Genomic DNA, 23,288 nt, shown 5'->3' with positions numbered 1-23,288 from the left:
TATACTTTTGGAATACTTTTGAAACTGATCTTTTTTAAAAAGTAAACACTTGTAGTTCCTGCAGAGAAAAGGCATCTGAAATTCCTGATGCCTTTGTCCATTTTGTCTTTGTAGGGAGGGATGAAAAAACAGCAAACTCTGCTGTCAGACATAAATGTCAGGAGAACTTTGCTGACAAATCCACTGACACCTTCAGATGTTTGATGTCCTTCATAAGGTGATATAAAAAAAATCAGTTCTTTATCTTGGCTGCTCTGTTATCTCTTTTTGAGGTGATAAGCATCTTTTGATTAGCAGAAGGCAATTCACATGGCCCTTCTGTACAATTAAAATCTGTTCCCCCGCAAGACATGTCATTTTTTCCAGGCTTTACATCTCCAAAATCTGAACTGTGGTTTTATCTTTCCAACGTATAAGTGAGAACTGAAATTATCTTTAGGAGAAGGAATAACCCTTAAGGTGTAAGTGTCTTTGTAGTTGACTGTTGCAGTGAATAAACACAGCTCATGTTGCTGTGCTCAGGTTAGTTTAGTATGGTTTTTGTTCACTGCACAAAACTTTTACAAGCTTGGGGGAAAAAAATAGCACTAAATTGCAAAATATTAAACTGATGATAGCAGGGAAGAAGTTATTAATGAACTGCTACTGAAATAGTTTTGCACATGAAGGAGAGCAGAATTGTATCAGGCACCTTGATGAATTTTGGGTTGTTTTGTTTTTCTTTTCAATTAATCAATTGGTTTTTGTTCACGCCCAAAAAAAGACCATCCATTCAGTTGCACCCAAAGATCTCTCTATCTGTGAATATGGAAGGTACCGTTTTTTTCAAAATGTGCTGGACATTCATGACTAATTAACACATCTTGTCTCTGTCACCTTTGATATTAATGAGATATTTGCTGGGATACCCAGGAGCATAAACTTGTGCAGGAATTATCCCCCAGATTTTGTTGATACTGTTGTACTGTTTTGGTGTAAAAACATCCTTGAATTCTTGTATTCTTGAATTTCAGCTGCTGCCTTTTTTATCACGTATGAGAATGTGAAATCCATGCTGCCCCATGGCTCTTCATCTTACCTGTCTCCAGCAACACACATGGTGGCTGCCTCCCTGGGGGAAGTGGTAAGAAGGAAGTTCATATACTGTGTGTCAATGAGAGGAGAGGAAACCATTCAATTATGAAAACTCGGCTTTGGCATTGTATCTTTTTGAGTGTTGACCATACTTGTAACAGTTCTTACAAATTGGCACTTGTAAGGATTGTTTCAAAGTGAGTAAATGACTTAATAACAATTCTTTGCAGATCTATTGGCTGATCTTGCTAAGTCAATAGAGAGTGAAAGTGTGGATTGTTCAAAAACATAAATAAACCTTTACAGGATAGAGCTGTGTGATTTCATGTACCAAACAACATGTAAGCTTTCCCAATGAAGCCTGTGTCAGTGGAAAATGTAGTGGATAATCTAATGAAGCTTCTTCCCTTGGGATGATCATCTGTATATTTTAGAGACAACTTTTCACATGGTCTCTCTGATAGCTGCAGCCTTTACTATAATGTGTTGGTTGGGTTATTTCAGGTTATAGATGCATGTGAATAATGGAAATAATTTCTATATACAGGCTTTTAGAAAACTCTTTCCTCCCACTGTTTTGAAAAGTTGCTGTGTTTCTTATCCATTAAATCCATTACTTTGTTTATAGCAGGTTCTGGAGCTGCTAATAATGGCTTGCTTTGCCCAGGTTTATACAATACCCAAAATAACCAGGACCAAATTCAGTAAACACTTTAGATATCATTAAGGAAGGTCACAAGAGAAGCCTCTCTAGGTTGCCCTTGCCTTGTTAACAGCATGGACTTGGCAGAAATTAATGGGGGGGTGATTTTCTGTTTGTTTTGTAAGTTAGAAATGAAATAGCATTAACCTATTGCATTTAAGTAACAAAATACTTCTTGCCCTCCTGACTTTCCAATCTGCCCTGTGTAGGCTGTTTCCCAGCTTACATTGACAACTCCTTAGATTTTTTAGGTTTTATTTTATTTATTTTGAAAGAAGGAAAGGTTTTTAGTACTTAGGAAATGCCAAGGCTGTATTTGAACGTTTGAGATTTTAAAATTAATTTCATCACCAACATACAATGCCAGGATGACTGGACAACCTGTAAATCCACAGAATTGAAAGTGGGGCCTCTGGTGACCCTCTGTAAGAGCAACTTCCAGTGCAAATAGACTGTGGCAGGTGTTGAAAGAGAACACTTTTCAGTGTGATCAAACTGTGATCATTCCTCCTCTGGAGGTAAATACCAAAGGCACTTCATCCACACACTTTTTCCCAGAAGCTTGAGTATTTTGTTTTTAAAAACTATCTGAGCTTATTTGCAAACAAAAAGAGCAAGGTTGCTTTGGCTTAGCTGAATCAAATATATTCCAGGTTCAGCAAAATCCTCCTTTTCCCAGATACTGCTCTCACTTTTATCTGTTGGCACAGTGCCTTGGCAGTGTTTGGGGATGGGTGTTGAGCTGTAAACAGTCCATGCTGTTCCTGCCAGTGCTGGCCACCTCTTCTCTCCAGTTTTTGTCACACAGGGGGTTTCCTGGCACTGCCCTGATAATAAAATGGGGTGTGAATTGATGTGTCTCCACAAGTTTGGGGTAGGGGAGTGGGCTGTATGAAAATGGCTTTTCTGGCTCTTTTGCAGCTTAAACTTGGCCTGTGGTGGTGTGGGGCAGAAAAATTTATTGTGTCTGTGGTTCCATATTTGCTTTTATTAACTGCTTTTTTTTCTTTTCTTTCCCATGGTGATTTAGCTGAGGTGTAGGTTGGTCCGAGGCTACCAGGAGTGTGGAGGTGCCAGTACCATTTCAGGTTAACACCAGCACTGTTACAGCAGCACAGTCTGGCTATTTCCCACGGGAAGCAGTTCAGCTCTCCCTGCTCTCCGTGGGTTCAGTTTTGATCCCCAACTAATTTTCATTCTTCTGTGGAAATGTTACTGATTAGATTGAATGGGATTTAGCCAGGAAACTTAATTTAACATACCAAGCACATGAAGATATGTGAGTGCAGCATCTATAACCACTCTGGTAATGGTAGATAGGAGGTGATAGATTTAGGGTGGGATATGTCTGTGTTGCTCCCTCAGGTGGATTCTTTCTGATCTTAATTAGAGCCTGTGCTGTCAGGTTATGACTTCTAACTTAAAGCAATGCACAGAACTTATTTCCATGAAAATTCTCTAAAGGCTGTTAGAAATCAGCAAGAAGTTCTTCACCACCATGGCAGTGCATAGCCCTAAAATTCCTTGTTTCCTGATACCTCATAGAACAGCAGATCCATGAGGTGTTTTAAGCTTCTCAAGTGCTATTGCAGAATCAAGAGAAATGACAGTTGGGCTCGTGAAGAGATGCCAGTGCTTTGGAATAAAATACACTGGGAAGAAAACCAATCCAGAACACTCTTTTTTGTCAAGTGGGTTATTTATAGTATATTCCCTCTGCCTGTGAGGCTTCTGTGAGAAAGCTGTAACTAGGTAATTTAATTAGCAGTAGCCAAAAACCAGTTGGCTACAAATGACTCCTTCCAGCAGAACCTGTTGCCCTGTTTTTTCCAAGGTGGTCTGTGGTCTGTGACTCTTACAACTCAGGCACTTACTGCTTTCATTTTGGGGCTGACAGAGATGGGGCAGCACAGTTAAATGAGTTGCTCAGGGCTGTCTCATGTGCTTGGCTCTTGCTACTCGAAGGCCAGAGAAATGTGTATTGGTAGTCATTGAAATGGCAATGTCACTTAATGGTGTGGAAACTGCAATATTGTAACAGCCATTTTTCAGCTAATTTTTCTGCTTTTGCTAGTTTTCCTTCTCCTCTTGGACTGATGGGTGTGAGAGGAGAACTAAGCTGTAAAACACCTGAGAGAGGGATTTGGAGGTTTGCTACAACACACCTGTAAAAAAAATAGCACAAAGCAAGACCTTCTCACATTTAGCCTTAGTTGATCAATAGAAATATATAAACTAGTCCAAATTGCACCAGGGTGAAAGTTATAGTTTTATTGATTAGTCATTAAGTTTTATTCAGGGCATAACCACTGGGACTATTATTTTGTCAGTAGTTCTTTTTGATAATATGTACTTTTCTTGCATTGTATACTCTAATAGTTATTATAATATAAATTGCTTTTAAATATGAAATAATAAAGCACACACTGTCATGTTAGATTCCTAAGGCATGTCTGCATTTCCACACTGTTTTTTTTATGAAACAGAGAAATTAAGATTTAGAGCAAAAAAAGTGACGTTGGATTTCTAGGTTTGCTGGTGAGCATAAATGAGTCAGATAGCTTCTTGTGCACAAATAAAATGTATGTGCAAAGCTTAAATGTGTGTTTGTGCTGACCAATCTGTGTTTTGAATGCGACTTACTAAAAATAATAAAATAGGTAAAGAGGAAGAGAGACAAAGTTTGCATCTAGATATGATAAAATACATGTGAGAAATCAGTCAAATGGGAAATCTTAGTTGTTATAACAGGCCTCTTCTGTCTTGTTTGCAGTCTGTGGAAATTCATGGGAAAGAAAGTCTCCTGGGACTTGGTTCATTTTTCCAGTTCCAGGCTGGGAGGCACAAAACCAAGCAGTGAGAAGGCAGAGGTTGTAGCAGTGTTTTGGTTTTTTTTTTTTTTTTCCTTTTAGGCAGGAGAAATATAGAAAGCTAATCTCATCTCCCAGAGTGAGATAAAGAAAAGTACATACAAAATCTGACCCTGTTAAACGTAATTAGTTTTTCCTGTAACTGAATCTCGCCGTAAAGGCACTCTGAATATCCCATAATACACAAAAAATTACTTACAAAGACACAGCCAAAACTCTAGAGGGCACATACATGGTATACCATCTCATCAAGGAAGAAGTAGGTTGAAGAATACTTGAGTTACCAAGGGGGGAAAACCCCTTATTATACCACTTGTGTAACTGAAATCTGGAGATAGGAAACACACTTACTGCATCCAGGACATTGGAATTTTTCATCTTGACTCGACTTTGCCCTGTATGTTTAGTCTGCCTGTATCTTTACACTGAGCTGCCAAATGTGCTTGGAAAACATGATATCATAGGGAGTGGAAAGGAAAACCAGATGTTCTAAAATTTTACTTTTAATATTCTGAGGCAGTATAAGTAACTCTGAGAAGAAACAGTATTTTTAACCTCCTAGTGCCCATTTTAAGTAGTAACCAGGTGGGTCTTGCAGAACCACAGTTAATTGTACAGCTCTAGATTGATTTGTACAGAGTTTTTTATGTCAGTTTATTATGACAGTCTATGTATTAATTACAAGAAACTTTGATAAATTGATGTCCTGCTCTGAGCCTCTCACACCAACCTCCTGCAAACATGGTTTTGTGGGACAAGTTTAAGGTTGTCCCAGTTTGACTGATGAGGTTTCCTTCAGGAGTGCCAAAGTGGTTGGATTCAGCACAGCTAATTTGAATTCAGCACAGATAATTTTGCATCCTGCTGGCTTTTCCATGGAGGTGAGAATAAAGTCGTTTGGCTCACGTCGTGGAGAAGGGAGCTGACAACAGCCTTTTCCATCTAATATTTAGATATTGTTATGGTTACCATGTGAGCTTTGCAAGATATTCAGTGAAAGTTTTGGGCTGTTGCTTGTAAATATTGGGTTCACTCTTATCTTTCTGACCTTTTGTTCTTGATTGGCTATTTTTGATGACACTGTCTTTCTTTTTTTTTTTTCTCCTACTCTGTAAGACAGCAAGTTACCTTGACTTTCAGAGAGGAAGTGTGTGGGAGGACTGAGGACCAGGATGGGAGGGAGATGTCCTGTTCTTTTGGCAGGTAGCTGTAATGACCATGCTCTGGAAGTAGATTACCAGCTGAAGTTACTGAGCTGCTTTTGTCCTTGTATAAGTTTCCAGAGTACTTTAGGGAGAGTTGAATGCTGGAGATTTGAAGTGTCTGAAAGTTCGTCACTTCAATGGGGAGAGGGGATCATGTGTCTCCACAGGGCAAGGTGAGGACAGGTGTTTTAAGATGAAATTCCAACCTCAGTTGTGTATTCCAGTGTGTTGCCACTTGAGGTACTTCTGTGATAAGAGCAAAGTGTGTTGTTCATCTGTGATTAGCATCTGACCCCTCTGTATTAATAACTTGAGAATTTTTTTATCTGTTGTTGGGATGTGTCAAATAGGAAAACTTCTTAATGCAGGAGTTATCTTTCTGGGGAATTCAGTTAGCTTTCTCTACTAGTCTTAACTTGTTTCTTAAAAGAAGCAAGCTCAAATGCAATCAAGTTTACAGTTTACAAATCATGATTCTGTAGAAAGACATTCTGAGTGTGCTTTAAATTCAAATAAAGGAGGAAAGTCTATGTTTTACTTTATTTTATGCTTGTGTTTTTTGGCTTTCTTTCCTGGATAAAAAGAGGCATTTTAAACATGGTAGACAACACAGTGTTGTCTGTGTCTGTGAATCAGCCCCTTCTTCCCTCTGCCCTGGCAGTATTGTTTGAAACAGTTAACTGGTTTCAGTTTAATAGAAGAACAGGAATCAAAGTTTATTGGTATGAATTCCATGAGTGTAACTGTCTGGGTCAAAGAAGAAAGTTGCTATTAATGCCTGTTCTGAGGAAAAGGCAGAAGCATGAGTCAGACAAATCCACAGAGTAATGGAATGAGAGGATCTCCAGCAGGATAATTGGTCAGGGCTTTACAGCACAGTAAGCTCTAGAAGATCAGCTTGCAGGAGCCCAATCTAAAAGAGATAAAACAGCCTCTCACAACAGACATGAAGTTAAGATTTTAGGTATTTGAAACTCCAAAACTTGCATGTTGGAAGATGTGGCTTTTCAGTTCAACAGGCAAGCTGGAAACTCTAGGCAGAGCTGCTTTTAGTTCAGTAAAGTGATTTAGTACTTACAGTGTCTAGAATTTGGGCTAATGGCTTTGAATTTTTAAACATGTCTTTTCTAGGAACTGAACTAATAAATGGACTGAACTGTTTTAAACCAAAAAGCTGCATTTTCTGCTTTGTATCTTATCTCCTCTCATCCCATGTAGTGTGGACTGGCAGATCACGGTATTCAAAGTAGTATCCAAAGTCTGACAGCAGCCAAAGTTTGATGGGACTTCTTCCACAGTATTTGAACTTTTTTTTCTATTTTCATTGATCAGTACCTGTAATTTTAGCTGTGACTGTGCCTTTTGTGCTGTGCATATCTGGCTGCATCCAGGCTTTGAGAAGGGGAATAAGCTGACCCTGGCAAGATGTGCAGTGGAGGGGAGTGAGCAATGTTGGTGGTCTTTTGAATTAATCGTGGTGGGGTTTGAAATACTCATAAATTAACCTATGTGAGGTCAGGTCTGCAATACAGATGCTGTAGGATTTTTGCCAAATCCTTTTTCAGAAGCAGTGGTTGGGAGGTGGTTGGGAAGGTGAGACTGCTGCCATTAAGAGCTACTGGGGAAGGAGCAGAGCTGGAGTGGATGGAAACTCAAATTAGAGCTGCGTCTGGGAATTGGTTGTAAATAAAGATGAATGCAGGAGTGAATCCACAAATGCTGCCAACAAATTCATCATACAATTAAAGGCTGAAACAGCAAATTAAGAACTGTCAAACACCTAACCAGCCACCCACGCTGATCTTCTCTTGTATGCTCCATGCTAACTGCATATATTGCCTCTTCTTCATGAGCTGCTCTTCCAACACTGCTTTGTGTCATCTGCTCAGTCCAGGGCTCAGAGGTCATGCTACTTTGCAGTAAAGCTTGGTGGTTGTCATGTCTTTTCTTTTAATCCTAGGGCTGATACTCAGTTGATTTAGAAATGTTCATAGCTCAAAGCGTCTGTAGAGGAAAGCTAATTTGGATTAAGGAGTATAAGTGAGAAATAAATAATTTGAAAGTATTTCCTGATGGATTTCCTGACTTATTCTACCAGAGTCAGCTTTGGAAAAGTCTGAGGTACTTTGGAATAAACTTACCTTAAACTAATGTTCTATCAGGGTTTGTCAGGAATAACTATGAATAGCTCCATATGTGGACAAGCCCATAATTCTTTAAGTGAAAAGGCTGAAGGAAAGAGTAAGGGATCAATTAGAGGAAAATACTTGATAAAATACAATGTAGTTGAAATTTCCGTGTTCTGGGCCAGTGTAGCCCCAAGAGACTGAGCAAATTGTAAAACACCAGTCATCTTTCAACAAGAGACTTAATGTGTTTTCAGAAAATATTGCCTGTGTTCTCTTGCCTGGAATCTCATTAACGTCTGTCCTCCTGTAACACAGCCTGACCCCACTTGGCTCCTTGGAAACAGTTTTATGCTGGATGGGATGCACCATGCTACTTTTGCTGAAAGAACAGTTTGGCTGGTGGATTTGATTAGTTTCTTAAGCCTTTTAAAATAAGTTTAACAGACTCTCATGGTGAAAGAGTTGCTGGAATAGATTGGATCATGCAGATGGTTCTGTATATTGAATTAAGGGTCTACTTTTCTTTGGTTTTAAGGCTTTCTGTCTTTAAATGTGGTAGTAATTTATGATTCAAGCATCAACCAGGTTAAGGAAGATTTTTTTAAAGTTATTCATCTGATTTTTGCCACTTGGGTTTAAACCAACTACATGTGACTGCTAAGGAACTTCAAAATCCATGGGACACTTAGTTTGTGCTGGAGTACAAGAGATGTGCATAACAGCAGGCCACTTTTGGTAAGTTTTAGGTTTAGTTTTAAAAAGGAAACAAAACTACACTGATTAAGCTTTGAAAGAAGCAACTGAGTTATGCAAAGCACACAAACTTTCAAAATATCTGCAGTGACAAGTACTTCTGCAAAATGTTTAATGTCAGCCTTGTGAGCTTCACAAACTTTCCCTGTTCTTTGCCCGTTAACTGATGTGCTGGAATAAGAGTTTCTCCTTGGGGTGAAGAGAACTCAGCACAAATTTCCACTGTTTGAGTATAAAGGTGTATCTGATGTGGCTAAAGGAGAGGTGGGCAGGGAACTCCCACAGCAAGATTTGTAGGGAATGTAGCTGGGCAGTTGAAGAGCCATTTGTGGGGAGGGAAACCTAAGAGAGGGGCAGAAGCCCAGTAGCCCTGAGAGGGCTCCTGAAGTGATGGACGATGAGCCAGCTGAGGACTTCAGGCAGCTCAGTGAAAAGGCTCATCCAAGAAGGCCATGGTGAAGGAAGAAGTGTGTGGTGGTGCAGGTGATGCTCTGAAGGGAGCTCTGGAAAGTAATAAAATGGAGCTGACTTAGGTTTGACAATGACAGGATAAAATAGTGCTCTGCAAAAACAGCTCTGCAGATTCCAGGTAAAATTGTCTAAGGTGGGAACTTGGAGGAAGTTGAAAACATTTGTGCAGAAACTCCAGTTTTCTAAATGCTTGTGACATGTAGTCCCTGTGAATGGTCTCCTCTCTGAAATAGCATGTTTTTAAGCTCTGGGAGGTGCTGAGATCTAAGGGATCTTGCTGGGTAGGGTTGCTCTTTGAAGAAATGTTTCCTGCCAGCATACAGGGGAGCTGCAGTTAAATTAATGAAAGCCTTATTGTGTCAGTCAGAGGCAAAGATAGGACAAAGAGCTTGGCATTGTCCAAGCTTTCCCATCCAGAGCCCATTAGTCAAAGCTTGTTCTCTCCATGGGGTTTAAATTAGGAGTGGAGTCACCTGTTCACGACCCCAGCAGCTTTACACAGGACTGAATTTAACTGTGCTGGAAAGGCACTTCGGTGCTGTGCATGAGAGTGGGAGGGGAATATAAGATCAGCATATTCTGAGTTTTAATGCTAAAGATGAACACTTTTTCCCTGGGGTTGGCATTTAAAGCAGCAACTGATAGTGGACAGTGCATGTACTGGGCAGTTTCCGTCATCCCTGGAGGCAATTTCCTCATTAAAATAGGTGTTAACGCTTCAATTCTCCACTTCAGTCGTTCTCCAGCAGGTAGCACAGCCTGCTGACAAGCACGTGTGGAGGGACTTGTTCACAGCTTGAGTTGTGACCCACAGCAAATTACTTGTATTTTTGTTCTGCCTTGGTCAAAGGGGCAGCAATTATTTAGATGAAGGTTTGAGCTGTCGTGGGTCTGTGATTGCAGCAGTTCAGGTGCTCTGTTCAAAGAAAATATGAAACCAAATGATAAATGGGTATTTCCTGTTCCTCTGCTTTTCTGTTAATTTTCCTGGTGGTGGAAAGGGGGAGGAAGTTCATCTTCCATCTACAGATACATCTCATGTTCCCTGCTAGCAAACATTTCCAATACAAGAGCTGTGACCACAGTTTAGAAGCAGTTATTTGGAGGGTACTTTGCTAATCCCATAATATTGCATTCAATTTTCTCTTCTGTTGGAGAGGGGAAATCCCAGAGAGATCTGAAGAACCAAGGAGGCATGAGAAGTGTCAGTGCTGAATTCAAGGTTTGTTGAGAGCCTCTAACTTGACCAAGAGGTTCAAATATCCCATACTTTCTCAGGATCCAGAGGAAATCAGTGCAACTTCAGATGTCTTAATTTTAAACTCACCTATTATTTTAATAATTCAGTTACCTGAGAAAGGGAAAAGGACACTTTTCATGTTTCAGATTAAAAAATAGTAACTTCCTACTTAGAAGGGAGCATCTGACATAGAAATTGAGGAACAGCCAAACAGAAAACCCACAACAAAACACACTTGAGCCCCAACGTAGCTTCTGTCTGCAGGAGTATGGTGAGGGCTAATGCAGAGTACACTTAAAAAACCCCACAAAACCAACTTTACTGCTGCTTCTCTTTGAATGGGGTTTTAGAGTTGCTCCATCTTTTGTGCTTATTTTACATCACGTTGCAGCAAGCACTTCTTCTGACCTTCAAGAATGGGGTGAGAGATTAGGATTTGTTAGCAGATTGACTGCAGCCTAAACATATGTCCTTTGATAACTTGTAGCCTCTTTGTTGTGATTTTTGTGCAGCAGCTTTTTCTCCCTAATGGGTTAGTGATTATCTTGCCACAGGTATTGTGAGGTTTAGCTTAAAGTCTCTGTTCTCTGGATACAAAGATTTTTAGTGTCATAAATTAGATTCTTATTTGATTAAAAATAAATTTATGCAAATGACATTTAAGAGTAACTGTCCCCAGGTATGTTCTTTTAGTTCTGTGTTAAGTATTAAATTATATTTATGTGGTGAACATCAATTAAAGCTTCTCAGCCTACTCAGACAGATAAAGTAATTAAAATTAACCTCCTGCTTGAGAAATTTAAATATTAAAATCCTTTAGAAAGGGTTCTAAAGGGTTTAAAGGTGCAACAAAGAAAAGTTTTCTGGAGCTTACTGCATGTTTCTGTACCAGATTTTCAAGTAGGCTTAGCTGTGCAAGCCAGAGATTTGCTCAGAGTCACTGAATGCAGGTTCCTAAATCACGAGCCACTAACAAATTCCAGAGCAGTTCTTTGTCCCCAAACTACTCTTCTCCTGCCACGTGGCAGAATAGCTGGCTAATTACTAAATGGAAAAAATTTGTTCTTGATCCTCACCCAAGCCCAGGTTAGTACAGAGAATAGCTCAGCTTGTTAGTCAGAAAGGAGCACATTAACAAAATGGGCTTCAGCAGCCTTTCCTGAGAGCATGGGCAATATCTGTCTCTTACTAAAGATAAGAAGTGCTCAGACCTTATGATTGTGGGAGCTTTTAAGAGTGTGAGTCAGATCATCAGCTGTGCAAGGTGCAGCCAGGCTGCAGCAGGAAATAAATGCTTTCTCAAGCTGCTCTCCTTAGAGCTACAAAGCTGCTGATGGTTTTGTACCAGCTGTGTCCCTGGTTCTGAGAAAACCTGCCATGCATCAACCCAATTTAAATACCCAGCACAAGCCCTTAATGGCAACTATAGCACCTGCTCTCTCCTCTTCCAAATGTTTCTGGATACACCTCATACACAGATTGTTCCTGCAAGGTTAGTGGTCAAGCTGTAGTGTAGGTGCCTAAAAACAAACACACATATTAACTTTGATTCCCTACCAAACCCTACAAATCCAGTCATGGAGAAAATGATTTACCTGGAGCACAAAGGGTGGAAGCAAAGGGCTGTTAATCTAAATAAGAAATGTTAATATTTGGATGATAATGCAGCACCGAGGACCAGGAGGGGTTGTGTTCTTTCCTAAAAATGTTGGCATTGTCTGTGTTTGGCTTTGCTAAAGAACAGAACATGTTGGATAGTGGAGCAGGGACCTGCTAGTGAGCTGGAAGTGGTGTCAGGGTGGTTTGCAGTTAAGTGCTTACTCCTGAATTTGCAGTGGCAATGCTGTGGGCTCTTTCTAGTCCAACCAGCTACTTCAGATTTTTTGTCATGTTAACAAAAAAAAATCATTAGGAAAAAGTAAAATAAAAAATGTCTTTCTGGTTGGAAGTTTTCTTCAGCCATTTTCATGGAAGGCTGTGTTTGCTGCTGGTTTCCCTGAATGAGCAGCGAGTTGTGGATATCCTGCAGCTTTTGCAGTTCCTGGCTATTGAATCACGAGGGCCTGGATCACCTATTTGCACTGAACCTTCCTGTCCCTCTTTGTTCTTTTTTAACGTGTATCTTGTGTTATTGTCTGGAGAAAAATGCTCAGTATCCTTGTGCTGATGAATTAGATGAGTCTGCCTGATTCTGAACAACTGCTTTAGCTTTGGGTGGGATTTACCCCTGTGCAGAAATTACAGCTTTAATATCAGGTATTTCCAGTAATCTTAGGTGAGCCCGTGGAAAAGGCTTTGGGCAGGTTCCTGGTGCTATTTGCTGTAGATCTTATTTTCTGCTAGCTATGGCCACATGGGGACAGGTTTCAGATATATAGGAATATATATATGTATAATATACATATTCAAACAAACTGTTTGAATTGGTATATATAAAGCTTCACGGCACTTTTGAGACTTTATTTGTCCTTGTCATTCTTCATGAGTTGAGACACTGGTGAGAACAGCCAGGAAAGTCTTGTTCCAACATGGATCTGACCAGGAGATGGCAGCATTGAAGCATGCAGAGAGTATCCGAAAGTTAAAACGCCTTTCCCTGAACTAACAGAGGTAAAAAATTACCTTAATTTAATTAAGACATATACGTCTTAGCAATACATAGATAAATGTTAATGAAATACTCCTGTTTTTAGTTTGTATCCCTAATTAGCTAATGCAAGTTAGTAAATTAAAAATGCACTTAGGTTTTTGTCTAAATACTGGAGTCACCCTCTGACCTGGTAATGACTTGATACAAGGATTTTGAAATTCAATACCCTCTTGCTCAGAAGTGGTTATAGTCTTAAAAGACTAGAAAGATAATACATGCTAATATTGTCATTTCTGCATACCTGCTCTGTAAACTAATAATAGCTTGGCTCGTAGCTGTAAAATTAGGTTTTCTTAAAGCTTAAAATTAAAAATTCTCGAGCCTTTAGTTTTTCAGTGTTATAATTTTCCTGCCCCTGTGATATGTATACATGTGCACTGATAGGGGAGAAGAGAGTCTGAAAGCTGGAAAATTGTGTTACCTGACCTGGTAAATAAGGAAGGAGCTTATAGGGCAGCACCCATTTTCCCCCTGAACTTGGTCTGTAGGATCTTCATTCTGTCTTTTTACTCCCATCAAAAGATGGGAATAATTCCTGGCTCCAGACCTTGCTTGTGAAAATGAGTGTGGCCCCTATCAACAGGGTGCTGTTGTCTGATGCTGTAAGTCAGCCGAGGGCCCACTGCTGGACTCTGTCCATGGCTGGCTCTGCAGATGTCCTGCAGAGAGCTAATTTGTCACAGGGTCATCCCCAAATCCGGTAGGATGCACCAGGAATGGCCTGAGTTTGGTGGGCTGTATTGTGCTCTTCTGTGGCAAGCAACAGGCTACATTTGTGTGAACAGCCAAGAGATTAAAAAGCAATTTCTTCCTGAAATCTTGGTGATTAGGGAGCTGAATGGGCTCCCACCGTGCGAGGTCACGTTACTGTCTGTGTTCCATGTCTATTAATCCCGTAGTGGGTGCAGGTAAAAGCTTTGACATGGGCAGTTTCTGTGGAGAGGCTGCACAGTTACGTCTTTCACCCTTGGCTATGCAATTTGCTTATAGCTTTCAGATGTCTGAAGACTGAAGTGTGAATTCTCTCAGTGCAGAGTTTGAACATATTTATCTAAGAAAGCAAACTGTGGAGACACACGTTGTGTGCTTTTACCTTTGGCAGCGTTACCGGGAAGGCACCGGAGTGATTGAGATCTGAGCGTGATAGAGTTGAGATTTTTCTGCACCCATCTGTCCAGGCTGTTACTTTTTAAATAAGATACCTGTGAACTTAATCTTGCATACTTCCCTTTAGAGACCTGTTCTCCACATCAAAAGGCTGCTGGGATTGTTATTGATACAAAGGAAGGTACATATGTAGGAACAAACAAGGAAGTTCAGGTGCACAGCGAAAATGTCACCGCTCAGTCTGATCTTGGCAGTCGCAGCTCGTGGCTTTTTGAGTACCAGAAGTGCCCTATGGAGCCAATCTGACAGCACTGCCCGGGTGACACGGGCCTTTATTTCCTTTCAGAGCAGCGCAGTGTAATCACTGTTTTTGTTCTTGTGCAGCCACAGACTCCCTTGTAAGCGCAAATTCAAATGGGAGAAACATCAAAGTTAATTTGAAATGAAATGCACCCCAAGTAGTCTGGGGGAAATGGAGACATTACTTTGTAGCCACCCTTCTGCTGCCAAAACTGCAGCACCCCAGATGTCAGGAAGCCACGCTGTGCTCTTTGTCTGGTCTTGATTGACTAGATTGTTTTCATCTGAGCCTTTTTAAAGATTTCCTCCTTCCTCCATATTTTTAAGGAATAAAAAGCTAATATAAAGACATGGAGTGTTATGAAGCATGAAGTTCTATAAATATTTATGCTGAACTATCAAACAACTTGACAGTTCTTATTTTCTTGACAGATTGGGGTCACTTGTTATTTTTGACCCTGAGAATTGAAGAGCACATGGAGTTAGATCTGTTTGTAATGACTTTTGGATATTGTTGTGTGGTAAACTTGTAGGAATGTAACAGGATAACAGACTTTTTCTTGGTGTCATCGTGAAAATGAAACTTAAAACTTGTATTGTGTTGCCCACAAATGACCACTCAAGTTGCTGTCTCTCTGCAATCTCCAGTGAATTCCTGTACCTTCTTTGGCACACATGGATTTCCCACTTAGCTGCTTGGTTTGCCACTTCAGATGGGCTGCTCTGAATTTGAAGTACTCTGTGATCACCTTTATGTATAGGAATCATAGTGTGCTCCTGAGTCCAGCACAGAATGGGATCAATGAAGGCTAAAAATCTGGCCTATGGTGTCTCCAGTGTTTTGCCACCAGTCCCATCACTGCTTTAAGTATCCCTGGAGCCAACCAAAGTAAAACTCTGCTTAAAAGTTTAAGTGCTGATAAACAGGCATTTTCCAGAGAGATAAGAGGCTTGTAACTCCCACACTTCAGGATCCTCATTCCTTAAAATTATATGCACATAAGCTTAGTCCCTACCTGAAGCCGAAGTGGCAGGTGAATGTTTTAGAGCCAAGTTTTAAAGCTTATTCAGAAAAGCTGGACCTTTATGGCAGCAGCCATGTTATTACATCCAGCTGAAGAGGGCTGCCTTGAAAATTCATTGTCTAGGAAAGGATCAATCCAGTGCTTCACCTTGAATGAAATCTAGTGTGCATTTTAAGGTAAACCTTGAATATATTGTGTGCATCTAAAGCTGACTAGAATGTCTCTTGCTATCAGTCACTAGAGGGCACAAAGGAACTACCAAGGAAAGAAGTTTGTTCTTCAGATCCTAAATCTCCAGTTTAGATATGGGAAAGTAGGGGGGGAAATTCCTGTAGTTGCTAAAAGACAGGATGGCTTCAAATATGGTTTCGTTGGTGATTTTCCCCACCCAAATCTAGCTCTAGTTTGAAAGTTAAATATTCCAAAGGTCCTTTCATGTTCCTGTTAGTATAATATTGTGTTCAGAAAGTACATGACGCTCAGAGCAAATACATATGCTGCTTATAAATAGCTTTTAAGTTCAAGTCCTATAATTACAAAACTGATTTTCTTGTTTGTCAGGTTTCTGTATGAAATGAGTGTCCACTGTATGAAGAGAGAGACAGCAAAGGGAATTGCTCTCTGACCCTCTTGTTCTTCTGCAGGTGGCGTGTCTCATACGGGTTCCATCTGAGGTCGTCAAGCAAAGGGCCCAGGTTTCTCCTTCCTCGAGCACCCTCCGGATTCTCTCCCAAACCTTGTACCATGAGGTGAGTTCAGAGCAACATTTCTAAGTCGTTTCATTCTTCCCACTCGGTGCCATACGTGTCCAGAAGCATTCCTACAACTTTGTTCCAGTTCTGTGCTCTCCCAGCACTTTCCCATCTATTCTTGTTAGAAGCAATTGGCATGTCAGGATCAAGGGAACCAAACCCCCACCTCCCCCTCGTGTGTGCACTTACATGCATGCTCCAAACAACTCTTTTTGTGTGGGGTACCTCCATTTAAATGGGAGAAAAAATTTTTAAGTAAGGGGATTTAGCATTCCAGGTTCCAAAGCTCTGCTTCTATGTGTGCAAACAGTCCTTGTCTGGGACAGCAGAACATCAAGTCTCTGTGTGTAGAATTTGCTGAATGGTCCCCAGTTTTTGAAACAGGCTTTGGAGCGGGTGTCCTAAAGGCACTGTTTCAGAGAGGCTCTATGGGAGCCAGGAGGAACTCTGGAAATGAGTGCTCATCCAGTATTGGTGACTTTTGAAAAATAAGGGCTTTTGTAATCTTCCCAGGAGTTATGCTGTTCCCTCCTGTAGAAACCTGTTCACCTCTGCTTTTGCAGAGTCTCACAAGGCGTGTTTTTCAGGTTGTGTTCCATAACAGAAAGTGGCTCCTGAAAACACTGTGGGGAGAAATACTATACACAGTTCTGAGTGTAAAATAAAAGCCAGGAGAAGGAAGACATAAATATGATCTTTAAATGATTCACTTGATTGTTATTTGCTTTCAAATGAAAGCTATTGTGATAACCTTGCACAAGAGGTTCACTGGAACTTCTTTCTGTGACTTGATCATTCTGCTCTAAAAGCTGGTGTTCTCAAAACCATATGTTTTTCCCCTTCTGTGTTGCTGTCCAGAGAACCATAAGCCTTTCCAAACACTTGAATGAACTGCCCTATAATAGTAAACAACATAATTTTTTATATGCTTATAAAATAAATTTTAGTTGTTTTGAATGTTAATCAGCTGGTTAAAAATATAAAATATTTGTGTTGATAAAAGCTCTGAATCAAGGCTAAGAAGGTGAAAATAAAATCCTCTGGCATTGTAAGTAATGGAACACAATACACAATGTTACAATAAATATAGTCAATTTGAGGTTCAGGTGTGACGCTGGGTAAGGCTGTAATGCCTGCAGTGTAATCACTGACTAATTGTACTCTTTGACAAACTAATTCCCTGTGGATGATGCTTTCTTTTGTTGTTTTACAGGGTGTTCAAGGACTTTATCGGGGTTATAAAAGCACAGTATTAAGAGAGGTAAAACACTTGTCTTTTTCTCTTTTTTTTTAAATCGATTCCTTTGCCTCACTTAGTTTTCTAGTAAGAGATAGTTGTTCTGATCAATTGCTCGAACCATAAACTCTAAATCCCAGTGTATTTCATTCTAGATAAGTTACTGGTCTGTAATTTAAATAGAATACTGATAATGTGCACTAAGAAAACCTGTGATACATGTGTTCTGTCTCTCGGTTCTGTTGCTGCTAAATCGAAAATGGAGGGAAAGGTATATGTTAACGTGAGAAAACCACAAACTAAAGTACTGGAAACTTTCTCAAGTCTTGTGATTGCATCATGTGAACTGTATATGCCAGCAGTGGTGAACTGGTGGCATCAGGCCAAGTTTAGCACAGACAGATTTAGGCTTTCTTTAAATATATTCATCAGCAGATGCCAAGAGATTATCTGTCATCTGTATATAGGGAGGATTGTGTCTCTCTCTTTTTTTCTCTTTTAATGTGTGAAAGAAATGTATTTAGTCACCCAGTCTGTAGATTTGATATGGCATTACTTAACTCTAAATCAGAAGTACTTCAATGTTGGGAAAAAAAAAGTGGGGCTAAAAATATTTTTGCCTGCTTAGCAGAAAAGAGTTCCTAAACTAAAATCTTTTCATAAATGTAATGTGAATTCCAGGATTAGTGTCATGGAAGTGTTTGATATGCCATGTGGAGTGAAGGCAGATTATAAAAGAAGTAGAAAAACCTACTGAGAAATTCCCAGTCTAAAATAGTTTCAGAATCAGATCCCAGGAGGTCATCTTTTGACAAAGCAGAAGTTGCAACATGTATGTGTAGCTGAACCAGAGATGAGGCTTGGTTTCTGTGAAAACATAAAATCACAGAAAGGTTTGGGTTGGAAGGGGACCTTAAAACTCATATTATTCCAACCCCCTACTATGGGCAGGGTCACCTTCTACTAGACCAGGTTGCTCCAAGCCCTGTCCAGCCTGGCCTTGGACACTTACAGGGATGGGGCAACCACAGCTTCTCTGGGCACCCTGTGGCAGGGCCTCCCCACCCTCACAGGGAAAAATTTCTTCCTGACTTGTGATCAGACAGAACCTGTGTTGTTCAGGAAGGTGCTTTATGTGTGTTTGGGGGGTTTGTCCTCTCCTTACGTAACTCAGCTGAGTAAAATAGCTTTGGATCTTTCCTCTTCTGTTTTAACCATGGGCTCAGATCTGTTGGCTGTGTTGCCATTGATAATAAAGCCAGTTGCAGAGGCCTTTTAAGCTTTGATTCAAGAGCTCTTTTAAAAGCCTTTCTTCATGCTGAAAACTGTTTTTAGGTACAGTTATGTTAGCCAGCTGTTGTTACGAGTACGGAATAAAGATGGGTATTACCTAAAATAGGAAATACAAAACTTAGTGTTCCTTAAAGTGCTGACAAATGCTAATGCACTGCAGTCTATTTTAGCAGTTTTGAGTGTTTAAAAAATTAGTTATTTGTGCAAAGATGACACCTGCTTTTCTGAAACGTAACCTCCACCACAGCTTTGTCCTGTACTTATTTTCTGGCTCACTAAACACGTTATTCACTCAGATTTCATTTGCAGACGGGCAAAAAAGGCCAACAAATACGGATCATTTTGATTTCTCTGAGGGGTTCTGAATAAATGAATAAATTTAGATCCCATTGAATACAGATTTTGCATACTAACAGGTAGATAAAACACACAGTTGCTACTGGGTGCTATTCTCCTTAAAATTTGTTTTGACATATGTCAGGGTGGTAATTAATTTGCAGACCATATTCATGGCACAGTGTGTGACCCTGCTGAGATAACTTTGTTTACTCAAAATGGCAGCACTTTGTTGGAAATTTAATGGGGGTCCTCTCCATTATGTGTATTCATAAAAGATCCTTCAGAACTGATTTCAGTTGAAGTATTGCTTTTTGGGAGAATCTGTCCAATAGAATGAGAAATAAATGATTACCAAATGAAATGTGCTTTCTCTTCAAAATGAAACAAATCATAGGTGATGTTCAAAGAGAAAAAAAAAAATCTTTGAATTTAACACTGTTAAGACTGATGCATTTTTCTGACATTAAATTTTGTAAAGCAATGTCCAGTTGAATAAGAGCAGAATATTGCACCTTCAGCTGGAGCTGTTGTAAGGATGACATTTAATCTTGAGATTTTTTCCTTCTCCTTAAGTACATTTTTTCCTTTAGAGAAAGTCTTTATTTTCACATAAAAATCTATATTAATTCATTATTGGACATAACCAGGTAGCTGCATAGCATGTATAGGCTGGCATTTAATTCCAACTGACTTTTATACTTACAGAGTTTGTTTACATGCTTTGGTTCTTAACCTACACAAACCCCTTTGTTTAGTTAGAGTGGAGTGGGATTTTTTGGATAGAAGGGCTTCAATGCATGATTTTTCATTTAAAAGAAGTAATTGGAAGAGGCTGGGAATATTGATGCTTTTCAGATGATGATATTCTCACACTGCCAAAGTTCTTGAGCCAGAATTTAAGAAAGGTTAATTTTAGCTGTTGCACTGGGATGAAATTTTGTGTATTACATCAAGCAGATTTCAGTGCCTGGGCAGAGATCTGCTTACCAGTTGACTGGACTTCAGTGGGAATAAGTCTGTTTATAAATGTAGTGTGATGTTGAAGCCTTGTATTTTCACTATAGCAAAGCAGATCTTTTCAGGACAGCTTCATGTAATTTGCTTTAGCTGCTGTGCTGCTGCTGTTCTGGTGAAAGGTAGTTGTTTCATCCTTCCTTTTTGATTCTCAGCCTTTCTCTTATCCATTTATCTTCTCCTCAGAATGCTTTCTGAGCAGATGAACACTGGTAGAGAAAGAAGATGGCTAAATATATAATGCTTTCGGAAATAACCCTGTGAACCTCAACACTTGAAAGTTTTGGCTGTGACTCTTTTCACCTACCTCCTTTTTGGTGACTTTTCTCTCATCTCCAATACTTTTTGGCCTTTACATCTTCCTTTGATGTAGTTACACAGAACTAATCCTAAAATGGAAGGGGAAGTGAGGTACAGTGCATCATTCTGTTGGCAATAGAGACCCGAAAGAGACATCTGTGCTCCAAGAGAAAAGCTTTTATAGTAAAGCACAAAGTGAGAGTATGGTTATTAGGTTGCTGAATGAGACTTTGAATAAATGGCAGAAATTGGAGGCTGTGAAATGATGTGGAATTCCCATGATGTCATTTCCAAAGCAAATCCAAGTGGGAATTGTCCTTTCCTAGGGTTGTAGCGTGCATCGGTGTGGAAAGTGGATTACGCTGCTAAGAGCAGTCAATGAGCAGGTAAATTTATTCATGTTTTCCACAGCAGAGACAAGTTAATTTGTAAAATTAAAAAAATCCAGCCATTTTATAACAAGGCAGGGCCAGACTATTAATCCACTGTAAATCCACTAGAAATTCTTAATGGGAATGTAGTTCTGCTGCTGAGATGTTATATAAGCAAATGGAGCCAGATTTTTAATTCCTGCATAATTCATTTTATTAACTATGACCAAGTAGAACATCTGTTAAAATTCCATAATGTTCAGTTCATGGGAAAAAGAAAGAAACCCCTGAGTTCCCGTTGGAGCTCTTCCATTTCCGTTCATGTTACAGGACTCCAGCAGATGTCTTAAAGGACATTATTATGAATGAAGGGGCAACACAAAAGGAAAGGAAGAGCTTTGTCCAGTTTCCCTGTGTACAATGAGTTACTTCACCCTTGGCCTGTCTGTATGCAGGTTGCATCTTTGGACCAGTAGTGCCAGGGCAAATGTCATGTCATGAGTTACCATGGCTTGGAAGAACTGAGTGCTGAGTGGCTGTTCTGTGTGCTTTTAATTCAGTCTGTCACTTTAAAAAATATTGCAGACAGATTGGGCTCTAGCTTAGAAATAGATCCAAATGGAGCTAAAATTAATATTAAACTCTTCTTATCCTCTGTGTTGCTTCATAGACTTCTCTGAGACAATTCACGCTCTGGTCGTAGTGGCCTCCATTCATGTGGAGGTAGCAATGATGCTTTACTTGTCAGTGTTGTTTCAGAATTCATCTCAGAGCTCTGAATTTGAAAGGAAATCACCTGGCCCCACTCTGGTACAGCACAATATTGGCCTTGCTTTCAGTGAGATGGCCAAGTCGTCCCTTTTGGAAGTCCCAGTTCGTTAACTTAGTACACTTGTGGATTGGTTTGGGGTTTTTTTGTGTTTGTTTTTTTCCCTTCAAGTCAGAGCCTAGATGAATAAAGGCAGCTGTGCTGTCTTGGGAGGGAGAGAGCACTCCATGGTATAATAACTCTTGGGAAGAGAAGGCCCAAGAGCTAGTTCCAAATATGCTGTTCCATTAATGAGTGGCAGCAGTGTGACAAACAGCAACACTTTCAGGCTCTTCCCAGCTGAGAAAGCCAAGAAGTAATAATGTCTCCTGAGGGGGAGAAGGTGCTGTTTGTTGTGTGTGTTCCACAGAACTGCTGTCCTGTTGTAAGGTGTGTCTCAAAAGGGCTATGGAGAATATGCATCTCTGCAGATGAAGAGGGAGCTAGAAGGATAAAGACCAACAAAAACCCCTCTTCTCAAATGACTTGCTGCCTGGGAGAGGGAAACTAAAGCAACTAGCAGCCAAATGGGCCATACAGGCACACCTGCTGTGTCTTCCTAAATTTAAAGGGTCAGTGAACAAAGGATGCTGAGAGAGGTTTGTATAAAAATGTAAAACCCAGCTGAAGTAGGTCGACCCTGTTGACTGAAGGCAGGAGGGGATCTGTGAGGGCTAAGCTCGATAGGGAACACTCTGCAAACAGGGAGCCCAGTTTGTTTATTCACTCAAGGTAGTTTTGCATGCTTTTCTTTTGTTAGGACATCTTTATATAAATATCCTGTTCTCCTAGCTGTTAGAGGGGTTTTTTTTAAAAGTTTATCTCTGTTGCTGTAGGACAGAAAGAATGTTATTAATACATTCTTTGACTTGCACAATTAAAACTTTGATCTTCTGTCATTCTCTGTGTATTACAGAGCAGATGTCGATAGAAATAGGCAAACAGGACACTATCTTAATACAATATTTGGAAAAATAAACATCCTCCTTAATGAAATATGTGCAGTATCTGTCTTTTGTTACCTTCTGGAAAACTGAGCTGGCTTTATGTTATTTTGTGATTCTAGATAGATTAGATTTAACCAGGAATTTGCCACGCAGGAGCCCTAGCACTGGGGTTTTGACTTTTACTGAGCAACCAGCATTTCTTTGGCTTGGGGGTTTCCATGTAGAACATCAACAGTCTCATGAAAGAGGTGGGAACTGTAAAATGGATTAAAGAGCTATATGGAAAATTGTACAGAAGTTATGTGACATGATTAATGGGAGGAAAAGTTGAAAAATAAGTCTCTGCTCCCCCTTCTCCTTAACGTCACTTTTTCTTGGGAAGCCTATCTTGTATCAGCTCTTGTATCACTTTTACACTTGTATCCTTCTAGATACCAATATTCAAGAGATTTTAATTTTGAGGGGTGTATGAGGGTTAAAGGTTATTCTTGAGGGATAAGAGCAGGGGACAAGTCCATCCTCAGGGGGAAGGGCTCAGGCACATCATAACTCGTGACTCTGGAACACCAGTAAACAGATAAAAGGAATAACTGTCCTTTGCTGCTGGAGGTTGTGCTCATTGTCTTCTCCCTGCACAAGCTGGAATAGTACTTGGAGATGAAAATGGAGATCTCACAAAGCACTTATAAATATGTTTTAC

At 40.0% G+C, this 23,288-nt stretch overlaps 1 protein-coding gene across 3 annotated transcripts in view; it reads left to right on the top strand.

Annotated features, from left to right (window-relative positions):
* SLC25A26 (solute carrier family 25 member 26) overlaps positions 1 to 23,288 on the top strand; it is a 96,779-nt gene that overhangs the window by 4,004 nt on the left and 69,487 nt on the right. For all 3 annotated transcript variants that reach the window (XR_004359007.1, XM_032698794.1, XM_032698793.1), the window contains exons 3-5: positions 1,014 to 1,123; positions 16,172 to 16,276; positions 17,493 to 17,540. Coding sequence is in view for 2 of the 3 variants with exons in the window: in XM_032698794.1 (XP_032554685.1) it covers positions 1,014 to 1,123; positions 16,172 to 16,276; positions 17,493 to 17,540 (263 nt within the window). In the remaining variant the exon portion in view is untranslated. The remainder of the gene's footprint in view (positions 1 to 1,013; positions 1,124 to 16,171; positions 16,277 to 17,492; positions 17,541 to 23,288) is intronic.

Source organism: Chiroxiphia lanceolata, chromosome 11 (assembly GCF_009829145.1).
Source record: "Chiroxiphia lanceolata isolate bChiLan1 chromosome 11, bChiLan1.pri, whole genome shotgun sequence".
NCBI classification, from domain to species: domain Eukaryota; kingdom Metazoa; phylum Chordata; class Aves; order Passeriformes; family Pipridae; genus Chiroxiphia; species Chiroxiphia lanceolata.
This window is presented reverse-complemented; position numbering and strand designations above follow the sequence as displayed.